This window comes from Miniopterus schreibersii (genome assembly GCF_964146895.1).
Source record: "Miniopterus schreibersii genome assembly, chromosome: 1".
Lineage (NCBI taxonomy): Eukaryota > Metazoa > Chordata > Mammalia > Chiroptera > Miniopteridae > Miniopterus > Miniopterus schreibersii.
This window is the reverse complement of record NC_138101.1, coordinates 57494878-57510965: the sequence shown is the minus strand read 5'-3', so window position 1 is coordinate 57510965 and position 16088 is coordinate 57494878. Positions and strand designations below refer to the sequence as shown.

Below are 16088 nucleotides of genomic sequence, written 5' to 3'. Positions count from 1 at the left end.
GTGCCAATTTCCTGAGCCCCAGTTCCTCAAGAGTGATGCAAAGAGGGTCAGACAACATCTACACACCCAGTGGTTGAATTTCAGGAATGGACCCCTGGGCTTAGGAAACCTGAGTCTTTTATCATGGGAAGTAGACATATCTGCCATTTGCTCCAGAGGTAAGCACTATCTTTATCTTCTAAGGCGTGTGCTCAGCAATTGCCTTGAAAAGATAGTCAGGAATGTGCAAAAACATGAGAGCTCCATGGAGAATTGTCTTCCAACAGTATTAAAAAAATAGTAACAACTTCCATCACTCACTGAGTGTAAAATGAGGCCATAGATATAAGCTAACTTCTAGGTTATGTAGTATTTAATATATAAACGACAGGTAAAGACTAGAGAAAAATCCATTGCAAGTGCCCATTGCCATTATAAAGGAATATGATATGTCCGTGGCAATATCCATGTGAGTGAAATGGAAAGATGTGAACAGGACAATGTACATTTTAATGGATTTATATTTGGCTGAACTAAATAACTCAAAGTATTGGTGTCAGACTGACTGGAGAGACGTTTCAAGCGGTGTCCTTGAAAAGGTCTCTGTCTTTGCCCTACTCTTGTATTACAATGTCATCAGTGATTGGAATGAGAACATAAATGGCAGGCATATCAGATTTATGGAAGATGAAAGACTGGATGAGACAACCAATATTTGGAGGAAAGACAGCATTAAGAAATAGATGTCCTGAAATTTTGCCTGAAGCTATTAAGGTGAAATTAAATAGTTAAATAAAATTTCTGTACATAGGTGCAAAAGCCATCATAACTATAGAGACCACGTAACTACAGATTCTTAGCCTAAGACCCTTTCATATTAGAAATACGTAGAGTGGTTAGTTTACCAAATTACTCAGCCTTCTTGGGGCTTTATTGCCTCATTTTATAAAGGAGATGCTTAACCAGATTATCTTCGTCTTCCCATCTAACTCAAACTTGCTAAATAATATTTATTAAATAATTACTTGATTGAGAATAATCTAAGGCAACAATTTAGTAAGTCGTTGATAAAACTGCATACTCCAAATCAAATAAAAGAGCAGTCCCCCTGCAGTGTCTACTTGAGCATTACATGCATTTCAAGAAGCCCCATTTTAGTGAAGACATTGAAACACTGACAGACATCTGTACAAAAGTGAAGACAGAAATATAGGGAGAGATCTGGAAACCATGATTTTCTAGCTGAAGTTTAAAAAGTTGAGGAATTGAGAGGATGTTTGGTCTGAAATACAGAAGACGTTTTAGAGACATGATAACAATCTCTAAATCTTTGAAAGACTTTCATGCCAAGGTAGAGAGAAAGCAGGTCAAGGATACATGGAGAGAAGCATTAGGAAGATCATGTTCATTCTGGAAGATTGTGTTCATTCTGAGTAAGAATATGTTGTAAATTTAAGTTGATAATAGATGAGATTACACTCAGTAGTAGTGGACAATAATTTTGTCAAAAGCACTAACCAGCCCTGGCCAGGTAGCTCAGTTGGTTGGAGTGTCATCCTGATGCGCCAGGGTTCGATCTCCAATAAGAGTGCGTACAGGAGGCAACCAATGGGTACATGGATGGGTGGAGTAGCAGATCGATAATTTTCTCTCTCTCTCTTTCTGTATCTCTTTCTCTCTCTGTCCCTTCCTCTCTCTAAAGTCAATGGATAGGGGAAAAAATGTTTACAAAAGCACAAAAATTACTAACCACACGTCAGCATATTGTAGCGAGGTTCCAGCTTTGGACAGAAGGTGGTACTTATTGACCCCAAGTGCCCTGCATCCTCTTAAATTCTATGAGCCAATTATTCCTTAAACCACATTATCTGACAGAGTAGTTTTGAGAACTGTTGTTGAGAAGGCATTAGTTTTGTCCCAGCTCCAGCACTGTTAGTTGTGAGACTTTGGGCAATCCACTCAACACCTTGGGACTGCGTCCTCACAGACCAGCTGATAACTTGGATTAATTTATCCATTTGTTTGTTGATTATAATCTTTGTAGAGATTTAAGGCAATTTTTTTTAAAAAATCAAATAAAGGTTTTGGATCTTTAAGTTTTGTTCCATCCAGACTCTCATAGTATGAAGTACACAAGGAAAGAGATTTCATTTTAAATTGCCACAAAAATACAATTTAATATTCTCTCTGGTCACTTTTGAAAGAATGAATTTGCTGTACTAGCTGAACTATTCCCAAAAGTCATCTGAAGAAGTTTAATTCTAAGGTATCTTTGTTCTGAAGTGAATTTTTTGAAGTATTTTTCAAATTAGGTCCCCAAAACCCAAAAGTACTTAAACCCCTGTGAGACCAATAGAAAGTGTTATCAGAAAACATGGTTATGTAACCTCATAAGGACTCTGTTTCTTCTCATTCCATCCTGAAATTATCTGTACATGAGTTCAGAGGAAGTCACCAAAGGCAGACCTGTATCTGAGGGAAGGAGATCAAAGGGATGCTGGCAGACCCACTGTTATCATAAAGACCTCCAGTCTTGCAAGATCAAAGTCTCAGGATAAAGAGCATGTCTTCCAGTTTGGTTCTGCTTTAACCCCTGTTCTCCCAAAGAAAACTCCAAAAGGAAACTATTTGTTCAATTTTAGATCTAAAATCTCCAAGAGTACATACAAATAAATGCTATGGAAATGTCATTGATGCTGTCCTCTGCTCTCCTAGGCCACCCATGGAAGACACTCAGACACTGTTGACCCCTGTGGTGAGCTGTGGGCCTCCGGGAGCCCTGTTGACCCGCCCAGTCATCCTCACCATGCATCACTGCGCAGATCCCAACACCGAGGACTGGAAGATACAGCTCAAGAACCAGGCAGCACAGGGACAGTGGGAGGTGAGCTTCTGTTGGGATAAAGATGGGACACAAGAGCAATCCATGCAGATAAGCAGGAGCAGCCATGGGAAGGCTTTTATTTAAAAAAACAAAAAACAAAAAAAACCATGGATGGAATATTATCTTACACTCACAATGAAAGAGAGAGAGAAAGTGGGGGGGGGGGGGCAAAGAGAAGGGAAAGAGACAGGAAGGGGGAAAGACAGACAGACGGACAGACTGTTTATTGAAGACTTTATCTGTTGACTGGTAGAAATAGAAAATGATGATTAAGGATGAGCTAGCTTCTTGGGAAAGTGTACTTAGGAGTTCTACATGAGTCCATTTTGGAATATATGTACTATATCTTGGGAAGGAATATATATATATATTTCAAATTTGCAGGTAGAGAAACATTGTGCCTGGCTCAGAAAAGGTTAGGTACTTACTTGCAAACAAGTCCCAGGAATCTAGTTCCTCTGAACCTAATCTGGGGAAACAGAAATAGTCTTCTAAGCTTCACTAAAATGAAGAACACCTATGGCTTCTTGCCTTTCTGTGGCTGTTGCCATCATAACTTCTTAAGGACAGGGCCTTAAGAAAATCCTCTTCTTGACATCAGAACCCCTCAGTAAGCACCCACAGTTAAGGGCAAAAGGATTTGTCATGCTTACCCTGAAGTTTTTATATCTAATACCTTTTTAAAAGTTTATATATTTTCATTATTATCCCTTAAATAAACAATATCTGTTGTTTAAGTGGAAACTAGCCAACTAAAAATAGCATTTTAGATTATTCTCAGAAAAGCATATTTCAGGAATTTTTTAATTAAAAAAATAGAAAATAACTTTAAAAGCTATCCCTGTATTTTTGTGTAATCATTACAAAAACAAGTATCCAATTTATATGTTACATATTTTGTGACTACATTTTGTATTTTTTTTTGGAAAGAAATTTTTGAAAAAATATGCATACATATTCAAGACCCTAATATTTTAGGAAATATTTTTCCTAATATTTTAGGAAAAAGTGATATTAGAGTTTGAAGAGCAGCAGAGCATCCCTGGGATTAACTGGAATTTCCTCCTAAGGACATGTGCTTCTTTTAGCCACATGAGGATATCACTCATTGCCAGAGGACCTCCAGTACAGAATTGAAGTCTAGGGACAGACTCTATGTTAAGACCAGACTTGACCAAATCTAATTTCAGTTTCATTAAACTTTAAATGATTTATCTCAAAAACATTCCAAAGTCTTAATCTTAAGTGACCCCAAATTGTTTGCACAGCTCTCTGCTTAATACCCTAGTACCTTATGTCTAGGTAATTTAAATAATAATAACAATTTGAGTAATAATAACATTTTTAATAATAATAATAAAAGAAAAGAAAGAGATGAGAAGAGAAGAGAAAGGACAACCTTTATGAAAATGCTCATACTTGTGACAGGGACATGGGGCACCTTTATTCTTGACCATATCTTCTAGGAGGCTTTCTGTAACATGCCATTATTAGATGATGCTAGATGCTTATGCTCACCCTGCTAGAGAAAGCAGCTTCATTCCAGGTGTCCTTTTGGGGTTGTAATAAACCTGGGGGTGCTGAGCTTCTATCTTTCTTTTCCAGTTCAGTTTGAGCTTCATCTTTGGGCACAGGTTCAGTTGAAGAAACGATTTCATGGATGCTATGAAAAACACAGCTCTTACTAGAGCTCAAATGATGTTGCATGGCCTAACTAATAAACAGTCACCTGAAGGGGCTACTTCCTTCATATCTTTGTCCAGCCCCAGGGACTCAATTTATCGTGAAATACTCACTCATTTTTTGGACAAGTAACTATTTGCTCACCATGAGCCAGGCCCACTGAGATACAGTGGGAAGCAAAGTAGATATAGTTCCTGCCTCTGCAGAGATGAAGTAGCCTAATGCAGAGGGTGAGTTGTACCTGCATATGTATTTTACTTCTCCAACATGAAATTTTCTTTTAATTAATTAAAAGTAGGAAGATTTCACATAAAAATCTAAACTTCCAGCTTCTCTTGAAAAATTAAAGGTTGTGTATGCTCACTGGGCCTGCATTTCTGCAAAGCTACAATGGACTGAAGCCAAGTGAAGACTGACCCCTTTAGACAGGCCTGTGCTCTGCTTTACCACAGTCTCCACCACTCCTTATTGTCTTCTGTGCTTTCTGCTACATTCCTATTACCTGAATGCCCTGAGAAGCAGGTGGAATTGTGACCCTTGATTTATGGATTCTATGGTTGGTCTTTCAGATGATTTCTTCTGTGGCCTGAGTCATTTGGATAAATTAAAACCTGGTAGAGTTAGTAACTACTTTCACAAAATTCATCACTTCTACTTATTTTTATTTCTTGGTAAATATTTTCAAAATCTAAGGATAGATTGTTTAAAGGCTTACATGAAAAATAACAGAGAAAATTATCTTAAAGGCCTTGAGTTGGCCATATTGTACTTTCTGTAGAGCCCAGCAGCCCAGATTATTGAGGAAAAGTAGTGCATTGCTTTGGAAAGTAATTGGTGAGTTTGGAAGAACATAGTAGAATGGTATCGCATCATTTCTTAATTTTTCTAATTCTTTTCAAACCCCTAGATTTTTATGGAGGAAAAACCACACAACACAACTATATTACAGTGACATTGAAATAAAATAGTATTTTTGGTTTCAATTAGAAATTTAGAGATTAAAAAATTAAATTCTCACAAACAGATAATAAACGCAAGTACACTGAAGTTAAAAGGATGATTCATGAATTTTTTTTGGAATTTTATGTAGATTCTCAGAAAATCAAAATATGTTAAATGATGCCTCAATAAAGAATATGAGCAATATAAAGGCAAGGGAAGTAAGGGAGATGCTGACAAAGGATGGAAATAGAGGTATAATGAAGCCTGAGAAAGAAAAAAGAGCAGGAAAATTAATAAGCAAAACTCAGGAGAAGAGATCCTGCCGAATTTACCACCATTGGTCACCATCGCGGCTGCCAGCAGGATCCTCAGGGCTCAGTCACACCCCTTCCCTCTTGTCCCACAGGATGTGGTGGTGGTGGGAGAGGAAAACTTCACCACCCCCTGCTACATTCAGCTGGATGCAGAGGCCTGCCACCTCCTCACGGAGAACCTTAGCACCTACGCCCTGGTCGGGCAGTCCATCACCAAAGCAGCCGCCAAGCGCCTGAAGCTGGCCATCTTTGGGCCACTCTGCTGCTCCTCTCTGGAGTACAGCATCCGAGTCTACTGTCTGGATGACACCCAAGATGCCCTGAAGGTAAGTGGCTCCTGCATGACTCTCCCTTTTCCCCTTCACACCAAAGCCTAGGTTTGGTGTGACTGCGCACACCTAGAGAAAATGTACACGTGTGCACGTGCCCCTGTGCATGAACACAGTAGTGCCTCTTTTGGCCCCAAAAGATGCAATAAAAAAAAAAAGAGAGACATTTCTCTGAGGCCGTGCTGATAGATGAGCTGTTTCCATTATACTGATTCCTCCCAAGAGCTACTTCTGTTTACCTTCCTTGATTTCCTTTAATGAAAAATTTAGGAGGGAGAATTTGGCAACGAGACCATGGATGGTAAGTAATCTGCTTCCATGTTTATCTCAGCTGTGTTCTTCCTATTAAAGGAACTGGCGTAATTGCTCACACTATATGTTTCTCTTGTGTGCTACTGCATTTATATGCTTTCCCATTCTTTTTATGAGGACTGCAAGGAAATGGGTTAGCATTTGACAACAGGCTGCTGCTTTGCAGAATAAAGGAGCTTAATACCTGGTGCTATTATTGCCACTCATTTTATCTCATTTGATGCTTTAAGGATATAGTCAGTGGCTTTGAAGTAGTTACAATCTAGAAGGAGGAATGAAAGAAGAATGCCAAGGACTAGGAGACAAGTCAAAGTGTGACAAATGCTAGAGGTCAAGGCAAAGTTCTATGGATGTTCAAGTGAGGGAGGCATCATATTATTTTAAGAAAATCTGAGAAGAAACTGACATTTGATATTGGCCCTAATAGAAAATATGGTTTGACCAACAATAATGGGAAAAAAATTCAAGATTTCTAGGTGAAGGGAACAGCATGAAGAAACACAGAGGGAACAGTAAATACAGACTCTAGACAAGCATATTAGAATAATAGATAGGAGTTTTATTGGGATGAATCTTGATGGCCAGATAGAGGAATTGAGATTCAGTTTCTTGAGTTAATGGAGAGTCGCTGGAGAGATTTAAACAGAAGAAAGACATGATTGGAAATATACTTTTAAAATATTAGTCTGTTGTCAGTGGAAAGATAGAGTCAAGAAGAAAAGCATGGTAGACTTGGGGTGATAACAGAGGCATGAGAAGAAGAAAATAGGTGTGAAAGGTCCTGTTCAAGTAGCTCTTGCAGGACCTGATGACTAATTGAATGGGAGGAGCAAAAGATCAAGTCTGCCTCTAGTAACAGTAGCAAACACAGGGGATAGGAAGCTTTGGGGTGTGGATATGGTGTCTTTGCTTTGGGAGTATTGAGTTAGAGATATGAACTAGATATCAGAACAGGGATGCCCAAGGGATAGAAATATAGATGTGGCTCTCTAAACAGAGAGTAGATCCTGAAATACGGTCTCAGGAACCAATTATATATTGATAGTTGTCACCCATGGTGATCAGAGAGAGTATCAAGGGAGAGTAGAGGAAGAAAATAATAATAATAATAATAATAATAATAATAATAATAATAACTGAGAACTTTCTGTGTGCCAGGCAAGATTCTAAATAACTCATATGATCTTCACAAAAACCCTGTAACTTACCATTATCCCCATTTTACAGAAGTGCAATCCATAACACAGAAAGGTTAAGTAAGTTGCTCTAGGTCACACAGCTATTGAGTGGAGAGCACAAGCTTCACTCACAGGTATCTGGCTCCAGCCTTGACTCTCCAGTCTGAAAGCGCGTTTCTTGAAGAGCCACTCCCTAGAACATAGGGACCAAGGAAGCCCTGGCATTGCAAGGGGGGGTGAGAGGCAGCTGGCTGGAGGATGAGCACCTGAGAAGGAAGAAGAGAAGTAGAAGAAATATGTGTCAAGGAAGCCAAGAGAAGCAATTTTTCTGAAAATCAAAGTATTTCCTTGTGGTGTTTCTATCCAGAGAGTATTTCTGGGTCATGAAAACTGAGTGCGGCAGGTTGGGTCCATAAAGGGAATGAGACAGTCAGTCACTGGATATATTTTTGATCGTCAAGCCTGTAGGAGTTTCTGATGTTGAATAAATGATGTGAACACACAGCTCAAGTGTAAAGCCTAAGGTTATTTCTTTTATATTCTTTGCAAATGTGGTACTTCTAAGGTACTATGAGGATAGAAATCATCCCAGGCTTAAAGTCTTCTTAAGGAAAACTGTATTTGCAGAGGAGCCATGGGGTCTGATTAAGGCAAATCTTTTTAATGATTCCAAGAAAAAATCATTGCAAAAAGCATACTGTAGAAGATCTGCATCATATTTGAAATGTTTGATACACATACTCTATATTCACACACTTGGTTGTGACACTCAGGCACTTTCGACCTTTCTTCCCAACGACACACACAAATCCATGCAAACAAAATCATAGTTTATAAAATAATTTTGATTATTTTAATTAGTGGTCAACACGGAGAAAGACTAATGTACAGGTTGAAGCAGTGAAAACAACCCAAAAGCAGTTTGTATCATGGCCAGTGCTTTCCAAATAGACATCTATAAATTCTCAGCATCTGGGGACCCAGCACTTAGCCTGAAACAAACATGAATAACGGGTAAGGTGTCTTGCACCTCATGGCCTTTTAATAGTGGAGAAATACCAAAACCTTAGTCACAAGTGAGCAGTCTACCTAGCTTATCAAGGAGATAATCAGTGCAGCCTACAAGCACTGCCTCACACCCACACTGGACTTGGAAACTTTCATTACCTCAGCCTTCTTGGCACCTGACTGCTAATGTTCCTACCAGTCTCTCCCCTCTATCCCTACTTCTCTATTGTCTGTCATCCCCAAACACTACCTTTCTGTGTCACCCCTTCCAAATACCCCCTCCTTCTTCAGCCCCGCCCTACTCCTCACTTACGCTCTTCCTAAATCAGTAGTTCTGTACCCCACACACATAGGAACCAGGTGGGCAGATTTTAAAAAGACTCCCTCTGGGACCCCAACCCTCAGGCTCTGATCTAATTGGTCTGGGTATTGGTTTTTGTTTATTTGTTTTTAGCACTTCTTGGGTAATTTATTTGTGCAGCCATGGTTCAGGACTATTGTCCAAAACACTCCCACAGATCCTTTTGGAACTTTAATCCTGTTAAGGCCCAACTTTCCTACGTCCTCAAATCATTCTCTTCCCCATCCCTTTACCTGTTCACATGAACTGCAACTGGATCTTCCCAGTAGTAACATGGAATTCCTCACAATCCCCACAGTGAGGACCACACCCTCTAACTCACCTCAAGGCCAAGAGGGAAAAGCGCCAATACTTCTCATGCCCAGGACCAAGTCTGGGGCATCGCTCTACTTCAGGGGCTAGTTCACTGTTCTGTTATTATTTTTTATGTTACTGTGTTATTCAGTATCCATTTCGGGTCCTTAGTGCAGAGTACTCTTAGTATACAGGGCAGCTATGCGAAACACAGAGTTTACCCTTGTATTATTACTTATGAATTATTCTATTACTTTCCATGTGAACAACTGTAAACCTACTTTCTTCCCACCCTGTACATCCCCATTCTAGCAGTACCTGCCTCACGGGTTTTTTTCCTATTCATTTTATTCCCAACATCCTCTCAAATTCAAAGTCAACACTTAATCTCAGTTCCTTTGCTCAAATTTATTCTAGTAGCCTTCACATCATCTCACATTATCTATGCACCAGTGCACACATGATCTAGATTTCATCTTCATTAGCAACTGCACCAAGATCTCCACCTGTGAAACTCCTCTTTTTCTGGCCACAATCATCTCTCATGACCCTCCATCTCTCACACACAAGGTGCGTGCAAACTTCCCTTTGTTCTTAAGGAAGAACTCCCTCAACCTGTTGTGGTCTCTTGGCCCACAAGCCCTCATCTGCTCATAGCCATATCTACAGGGAACTCACTCCCACTCTGAAATGTCTTGCCATCTGGAACTGCTGCAGGTTTTTCTAATTTCCATAGGTAAAGAGGACCTCCACCAAATAAGCCCTCAATTTCTACTTCCAAGCTGAGTTGTTCTAAAAAATCATAAATTGCTAATTGAGTCTCATAATCTCAAGATATCTGCCCTAAACTATACTTCCCTCTGCTTCTCCACAATCCTTTCATTTATCTCTCTTGACTCATCAGATTTCACAGAGCACTGCTTCCAAATCCTCCTGCAGTCCCTGAGTGTATCACAGACCCTTCATATTTCGCAATGACCTAACTCCTATTGAACCACCCAAGGGACACTCCCTCAGCTGCTATCCTTTACCCTTAAAACCTTTTATTTCAGCATCTTCTCACCTACTCTGGGCTCTGATGAAAAGGAGCCCCACTTACTTGTTTGTACTTTAATCCAACTCTATCACCTCCATCTCCAGTACAGCAAATGATGCCCCAAAGTGGGTCTCCCCAGACTCAATGTTTTCTTACAGTTATTGCTGTGTACTGGGGGTTCTTTCCGAAATGCAGAAACCCTCCCAGAATGTTGGACTAGGACAGAGAGGGAAGCCCAGTGGAGCACTCATTCTCAGGGCTAAGGACCCCACAGTCTGGAGAGCTATTAGGAAAAGACGATGCCTGGAGCTGAACATAGCGAGATTATTAATTCCCACTTATTATCATATGTGCTTATACTGTTCATGTGGATGGGGACTGGAGGGATGAGACCACCACATTTGTTTCAAGCCACCCTGCTGCCTTCTTTTATCTTCCCACCCACCACGTTCAGTTCAGCCACTTTCATAACAATTTCCCTGAGTTTTGTTAAGCCTGGGGGCAAAAATGATCACCTGAGACTTAAAAGCTGCAATTTAGCAATTTGGAAGAACTGATGTAGAATTAGAATGCTGGCAGGAGCTGCTGGAGTAAAAGTCAAGGCTGCTGAGAGACAGATGAATTCTTTTATACACCTTTCACGGAGGTGTTTTTTATTTTGCTGTTTACATGCTTGAAGAAGCAGTGAGAGCCATGTGCAAGTTGAGTTCACGTACTAAGATAAAGTTGCTGAGAATTGTGAGAGCAGTTTAGAACCAATTCCATGCTCAAAGAGAGGTCACATTTATTGAAAATGTTGTATTGGGTGTTATCACAGCTTTTCTCTTTATCTCCTGTTCAGGTGATTAAATTAATAATATTGGTATTTTCTTTTCATTATTTGCAAAGGCTTAAATCCTAATGATAATAGACCAGAAATTAATAGAGAACAAGGTTATATTTGGGAAAGTTTAAAAACACTCCAGGAGAAACATCCGTCTATGTGGAAATAAGTAATTTCTGCCCCGCTATCCTAATGGAACGATTTATGAGTGTTTCCTATATTAATAAAGAGGTTTATTCTGAACTCTGAGGTTCAGAATCTAAAACAGGAGTTACTTTCATACAATCTAGACAGTCTATGATGTTTATTGAATTTCTGACAAATGTATATGCAGCACAAACCAAGTAATGTGTATTAATATAAGCTGGCCTTCCTTATGTAGTTATTGGCATGGAGCAGAGTCTTCTTTGCACGGCTTCATTTCTCACATACCCTAATTTAGGCTGTAGCTTTTGTACAGTAATTCTGTGAAATATATTTTGTTTAAAAAAATAGGAAAAATATTTTTAAAAATACTGAAAACTAAAGAAAGTGGGAAATCTAGTTAAGAACTGTGTGATACTCAGTTTTTTGGGCTGCACTTATAGATAGTCAGACAGCCTGTAAAAGATGTTATTGTCATCCTGCCTCCCAGGGCCTTCCTCACTGTGTCCTTCTGATGCCCCCTCCGGGGCAAAATGTGACCCTTCTGAACCCAGCACCCCTGAGGCCCTGCCTCTCCTCGTCCTACTAAGGCTGGCCCTCTGCTGAATTGGCCCCATTAACCATATCTTTTCTTTCAGTTTTTTCAACCAACCTCAAAACTAACCTGATATAATTTCAGGGTCCTGGTATCTGGAATTAAATTAATATATTCATACATGGAACACATGTATTAGATGACATCAACCAAAACAATGTGTTAAAGGTTACAAATGTGTTTTCCCTGCCAAGTGTATGGAAGGATGTGGCTTGAAAGGAAAGCTGTCAGGCTGGCTGACAATTGGTTCTGCCACTCATCAGCTCTGTGGCCCTCGTCAGTGAACTTGACCACTCTGGGCAGTCATTTGGTCTGCATCAGGGACTCTTAGAAGATTCGAGGAGATCAAAGTTATTAAATTTCCTGGCACGAAATAGGCACTCCATAATGTTAATTATCCTTAGGTGGGCATTTGGGTTATACTGGCATTTTGAAAATAATAGCTCAGTGAAGATATTAACTCAAATTTCTGTCTAATTGTGGGATGAGTTTCAGATTTGGTGGCAGGCTGGAGGGCCAGTTGTTCAGGGGCATGGGTCTTTTGGGTGCTCTAAATATACTCCATCTTTATCATCTCTCATGAGACTTGGCCCTGGCCCTCTCCCTATTTTAGAAATGACCTGCCATTTTTGAATAAGTTTTTTGAGAGAGAAAAGAGGGAAGAGAAAATAGAAGTGCTGGGCAAACATGCTCCCCACCCCAAAGATACCTCCACACAAAGCTCCGAACCTGTGAATGTGTCACCTTACATGGCAAACGGACTTTGCAGAATTCTCCCCTGGAGCCTCCAAGAAAGAAGGCAGCCCCCCCCACACACACACCTTCATTTTAGCTCAGTGGAACCTGTGTCAGACTCTGCCCTGCAGAATGGTAAGTTTGTAAATTTGTATTGTTTCAAGTCCCTAAGTGTATGGTGATTTCTTACTGCAGAAATAGAAAACTAATACAGAAGTTAAAAAATAACATGTGAAAGGTGAAAAGAAATACAGGATGACTTCAGAAATTCTAGAACAACCTGAAAAGTCTTATTCCTTATACATAGATAGGAGAGTCATCTTTTCCTTAGAAGTATGAGCAGAGGTGGACAAGTGACATGGCCACTTCCCTGAGTGCCGCCTTTTGGCATTTTGCTTCACAAGTGTCACAAGCCACCGTGATGAGGCAGGCTGGAAGGGAGCTTAAACCAAGCATCTTGGTGGCGGCAGCTGAGGAAGCAGCAGGCAGAGCCCTGGAAACTGAGTGGCTTGATGGGAAGTGTTTGCACATGGTCATGGGAGCCCAGCCTTGTTATTAGGGATGAAATATGGCAGACAAACTCAGGGGGAGAGCAGAGCGCCCCAGCGTGAGCACTGGGAGAGAGAGTAGTGCAGCCAGGCCTGATGCCAGCAGCGATGACCAGCGCCAGTGGGCAGGGCCAGGCCAGCTGACAGTCAGATGTTCCCACAGCCAGCTCTGAGGCCTGAGGCCTGAGGCCAGAGGAGGAGTGGGCACTTGGGGAGCTGGGAGCAGCGTCCCTGAAAAGCTGGCAGGGAGCGGTGAAGGATGGCACTCTCTCCGGCCTCTGCTTTGGAAGAGTACAGGTCCACAGCTATGACAGTCACAGTGGTGACAGCCTCAGTAGCAAAGACAGAAATCCCTCAACCCTGAACAACAAGGGCAGGTTTCAACACAGGATGAAAGAATGAATAGGAGCAAAGCAGGTTCCATAAAATCTGCTGGGAGATGTGATTTTTTTAAACACCCGTCAGCACAATCCTTAAAGGTTGGTCTTTTAAGGTTTAACATATGTGGCATGCTGAACAAATGTTTGCCGGGTTTGTTCTTTGTGCCTCCAGAGCCCTGTGTCCATATGGCAGAAGCATGGGGAAGGTGAACACAGGTCTTAAATGGCACAAATCGGCCTTTGATGCTTGGTCCAGCTCCCTGGACAGAGCGTGGAGTGTGGGTCCCTCTCCACAGAGCAATACAGTCAGACCAAAACAAAACCCCCTGGAGTGCAGGCTGGCCAGTGCTTCATTCCCCGCCCTTTTCCACCTCACCTCTGGGGGTACTGTTAGTGGTTTGCCCACAGTAGCTGCCTCCACCTGCTCAGGTCCTGGCTCTGTCCCCAGGCTCCTTGGCAGCACTGCATACAGCTGATTCAGGGCTCGGTGTTCCCGTTAAGAACACAGAGTGTGCAGACGAATCTCATCCAGACAATGCTGAGAAAGAAGCAGGCAAAACAGAACAGAGCCCTGGCTTAACTTCCTCCAACCTTCTCTTCTAGACGAGGCTTTAATGAGTTATGTGGGACTTAAGTGTAATCATTGGTGGGGTAGCCGAAAGGAGAGATGTGGGCGGGAAAACAAGACAGAAACACAGAAGGAAGCTAAAGGCGGGATAACCCACAGGTAGGACGATCACCTCTTGAGAAACTGGGAGCTCAGACAAGCACCTCCAAGGAAGAGGGAGAGGGAGAGGCACAGTCAGAGCAGCGGTGCAGGACAGGAGGCAAGTTCTTGAGCAGAACGAGGGTGGTCAGGGGACAGGTTTGAACACAGAGAGGGGAGAACAGAGCCAGGGCCCAGCTCTCACATGCTTTCTGGCACCAAGTCACTGCTTTGCACTCAGGTGGAGACTGGTCAGGGCCTTAAGCATGGGCTTCAAGAACCTCAGTGTAAGCAGCTCCGTCGCCTGGGGTTCTCGTGTGCACTAGTGAGACTGCCACTTAAGGGACATTGGCCCAGGCTGGGAAGGACACGGAGGAGGAGACAGAAGAAGAGGGGCAGCGGAGGCGGAGGGTCCAGCCTGGCAGTAATGCAGAAACTCTGGGGTTAGGGAGACCGGAGGGCAGGAGCTGCGGGGCTTCTCCCCCTCGCCTTGCTCTGTCCTCCCCTAATGAGGGAAGAGCCTTTCATCTCGGAGCCCGGGAGAGAGCGCTGGGTGCAGGCCAGAGAGCCTCTCTTTGTAAGTCCAGGCCTTTAAAACAGCTTGGATTTATTGTGGCTCTTAAGTGGCCCAGGCTAATGGCTCGACATGGATAATGTCTTGGTTTAATTGGTTATTGTGAAGGCTGCTTGTTTCTACTGTGGAATCCCTTGTCCCTGCCTTTCGTGCAATCCCTCACAGGTCCCCTGAATCAATACAGCCCTCGATCAGGGCCTGGCTGGGGCAGCCACTGCGCTGGGCAGCAGCCATCTCACAGGATTGCTCAGGTCCCCAAGGGGTACCAAGCTGACACACAGGGGCCTGCTCCTGGTGGCATTATGGGCTAGAGACACCTCTATTGATTACCGACCCCTGAGAGCATCTTTTTTGTTGTTGGTAACCCTCACCCAAGGATATTTTTTGCATTGATTTTTAGAGAGAGTGGAAGGGAGGGAGGGAGGGAGAGAGAGGTAGAGAGAAAGAAACATCTATGTGAGAGAGAGACATCAATTGGTTGCCTCCTGCACGTGCCCTAACCTGGGGTGGGGATGGAACCTGCCACCCAGGTACATGCCTTTGACCTGGAATCGAACCCACAGCCCTTCGGTGCTCGGGCCGCTCTTTAACCATTGAGCCACAACAGCCAGGACTGAGTCTTTTGAAGAATGTTAGAGGGGTGGACATGAAACTGACAAAAAAAGTCAGAAAGTGACCTTTTCTATAGAAACAGTCAGCAAATCAGAGCAACACGTAGAGTCTTGCAGAGCCAAACAAGGCACTGAGGTAGGGGTGCTGCCAGGAGGGAGGACAACCTTTGCAAAGGAAGGTGACATTTATATTTCTGATACAAAGAGCCTAGATGATCTTAATTCCTATTATGGCATTTCTTTCCAAGGTCAAGATATTTTTAAGTCTTCCTAAATCTTTTGACCTTAAATATATTTTGTCCCTAGACTCTTTTAAGGTGTATGAAACAGCCTAATGGTTGGGATCCAAAAGCAGCCTGTCAGGAAGCTGTGTTGGAGCTGAGCACATTGTGCTGAGGTTACATATTTATATGTCATCTCCCTGCCTTGGTCCATGAGTGGCTTGAGGGAGGGACCAACTGGGACTTACTTGTCTGTGTGCCCCAGAGCCTGGCATGGTTCCTGGCAGAGCATGAGTGCTTCATTGATGTTGAGTGAATGTGCCCAGGAAGATTAAGGAAAGGAAAGCATTGAACTGTGAAGCTGTATCTTACTGATTCAGGCATCTGTTATTTTTATGTTCTCTTACTTATCTGCATCATATGTATAATAA

At 42.1% G+C, this 16088-nt stretch overlaps 1 protein-coding gene across 2 annotated transcripts in view; it reads left to right on the top strand.

Moving 5' to 3' along the window:
* Positions 1 to 16088, top strand: part of UNC5C (unc-5 netrin receptor C) — a 332391-nt gene that overhangs the window by 301772 nt on the left and 14531 nt on the right. For both annotated transcript variants that reach the window (XM_081160727.1, XM_081160728.1), the window contains 2 exons: positions 2695 to 2863; positions 5895 to 6128. In XM_081160727.1, the coding sequence (XP_081016853.1) occupies positions 2695 to 2863; positions 5895 to 6128 (403 nt within the window). The remainder of the gene's footprint in view (positions 1 to 2694; positions 2864 to 5894; positions 6129 to 16088) is intronic.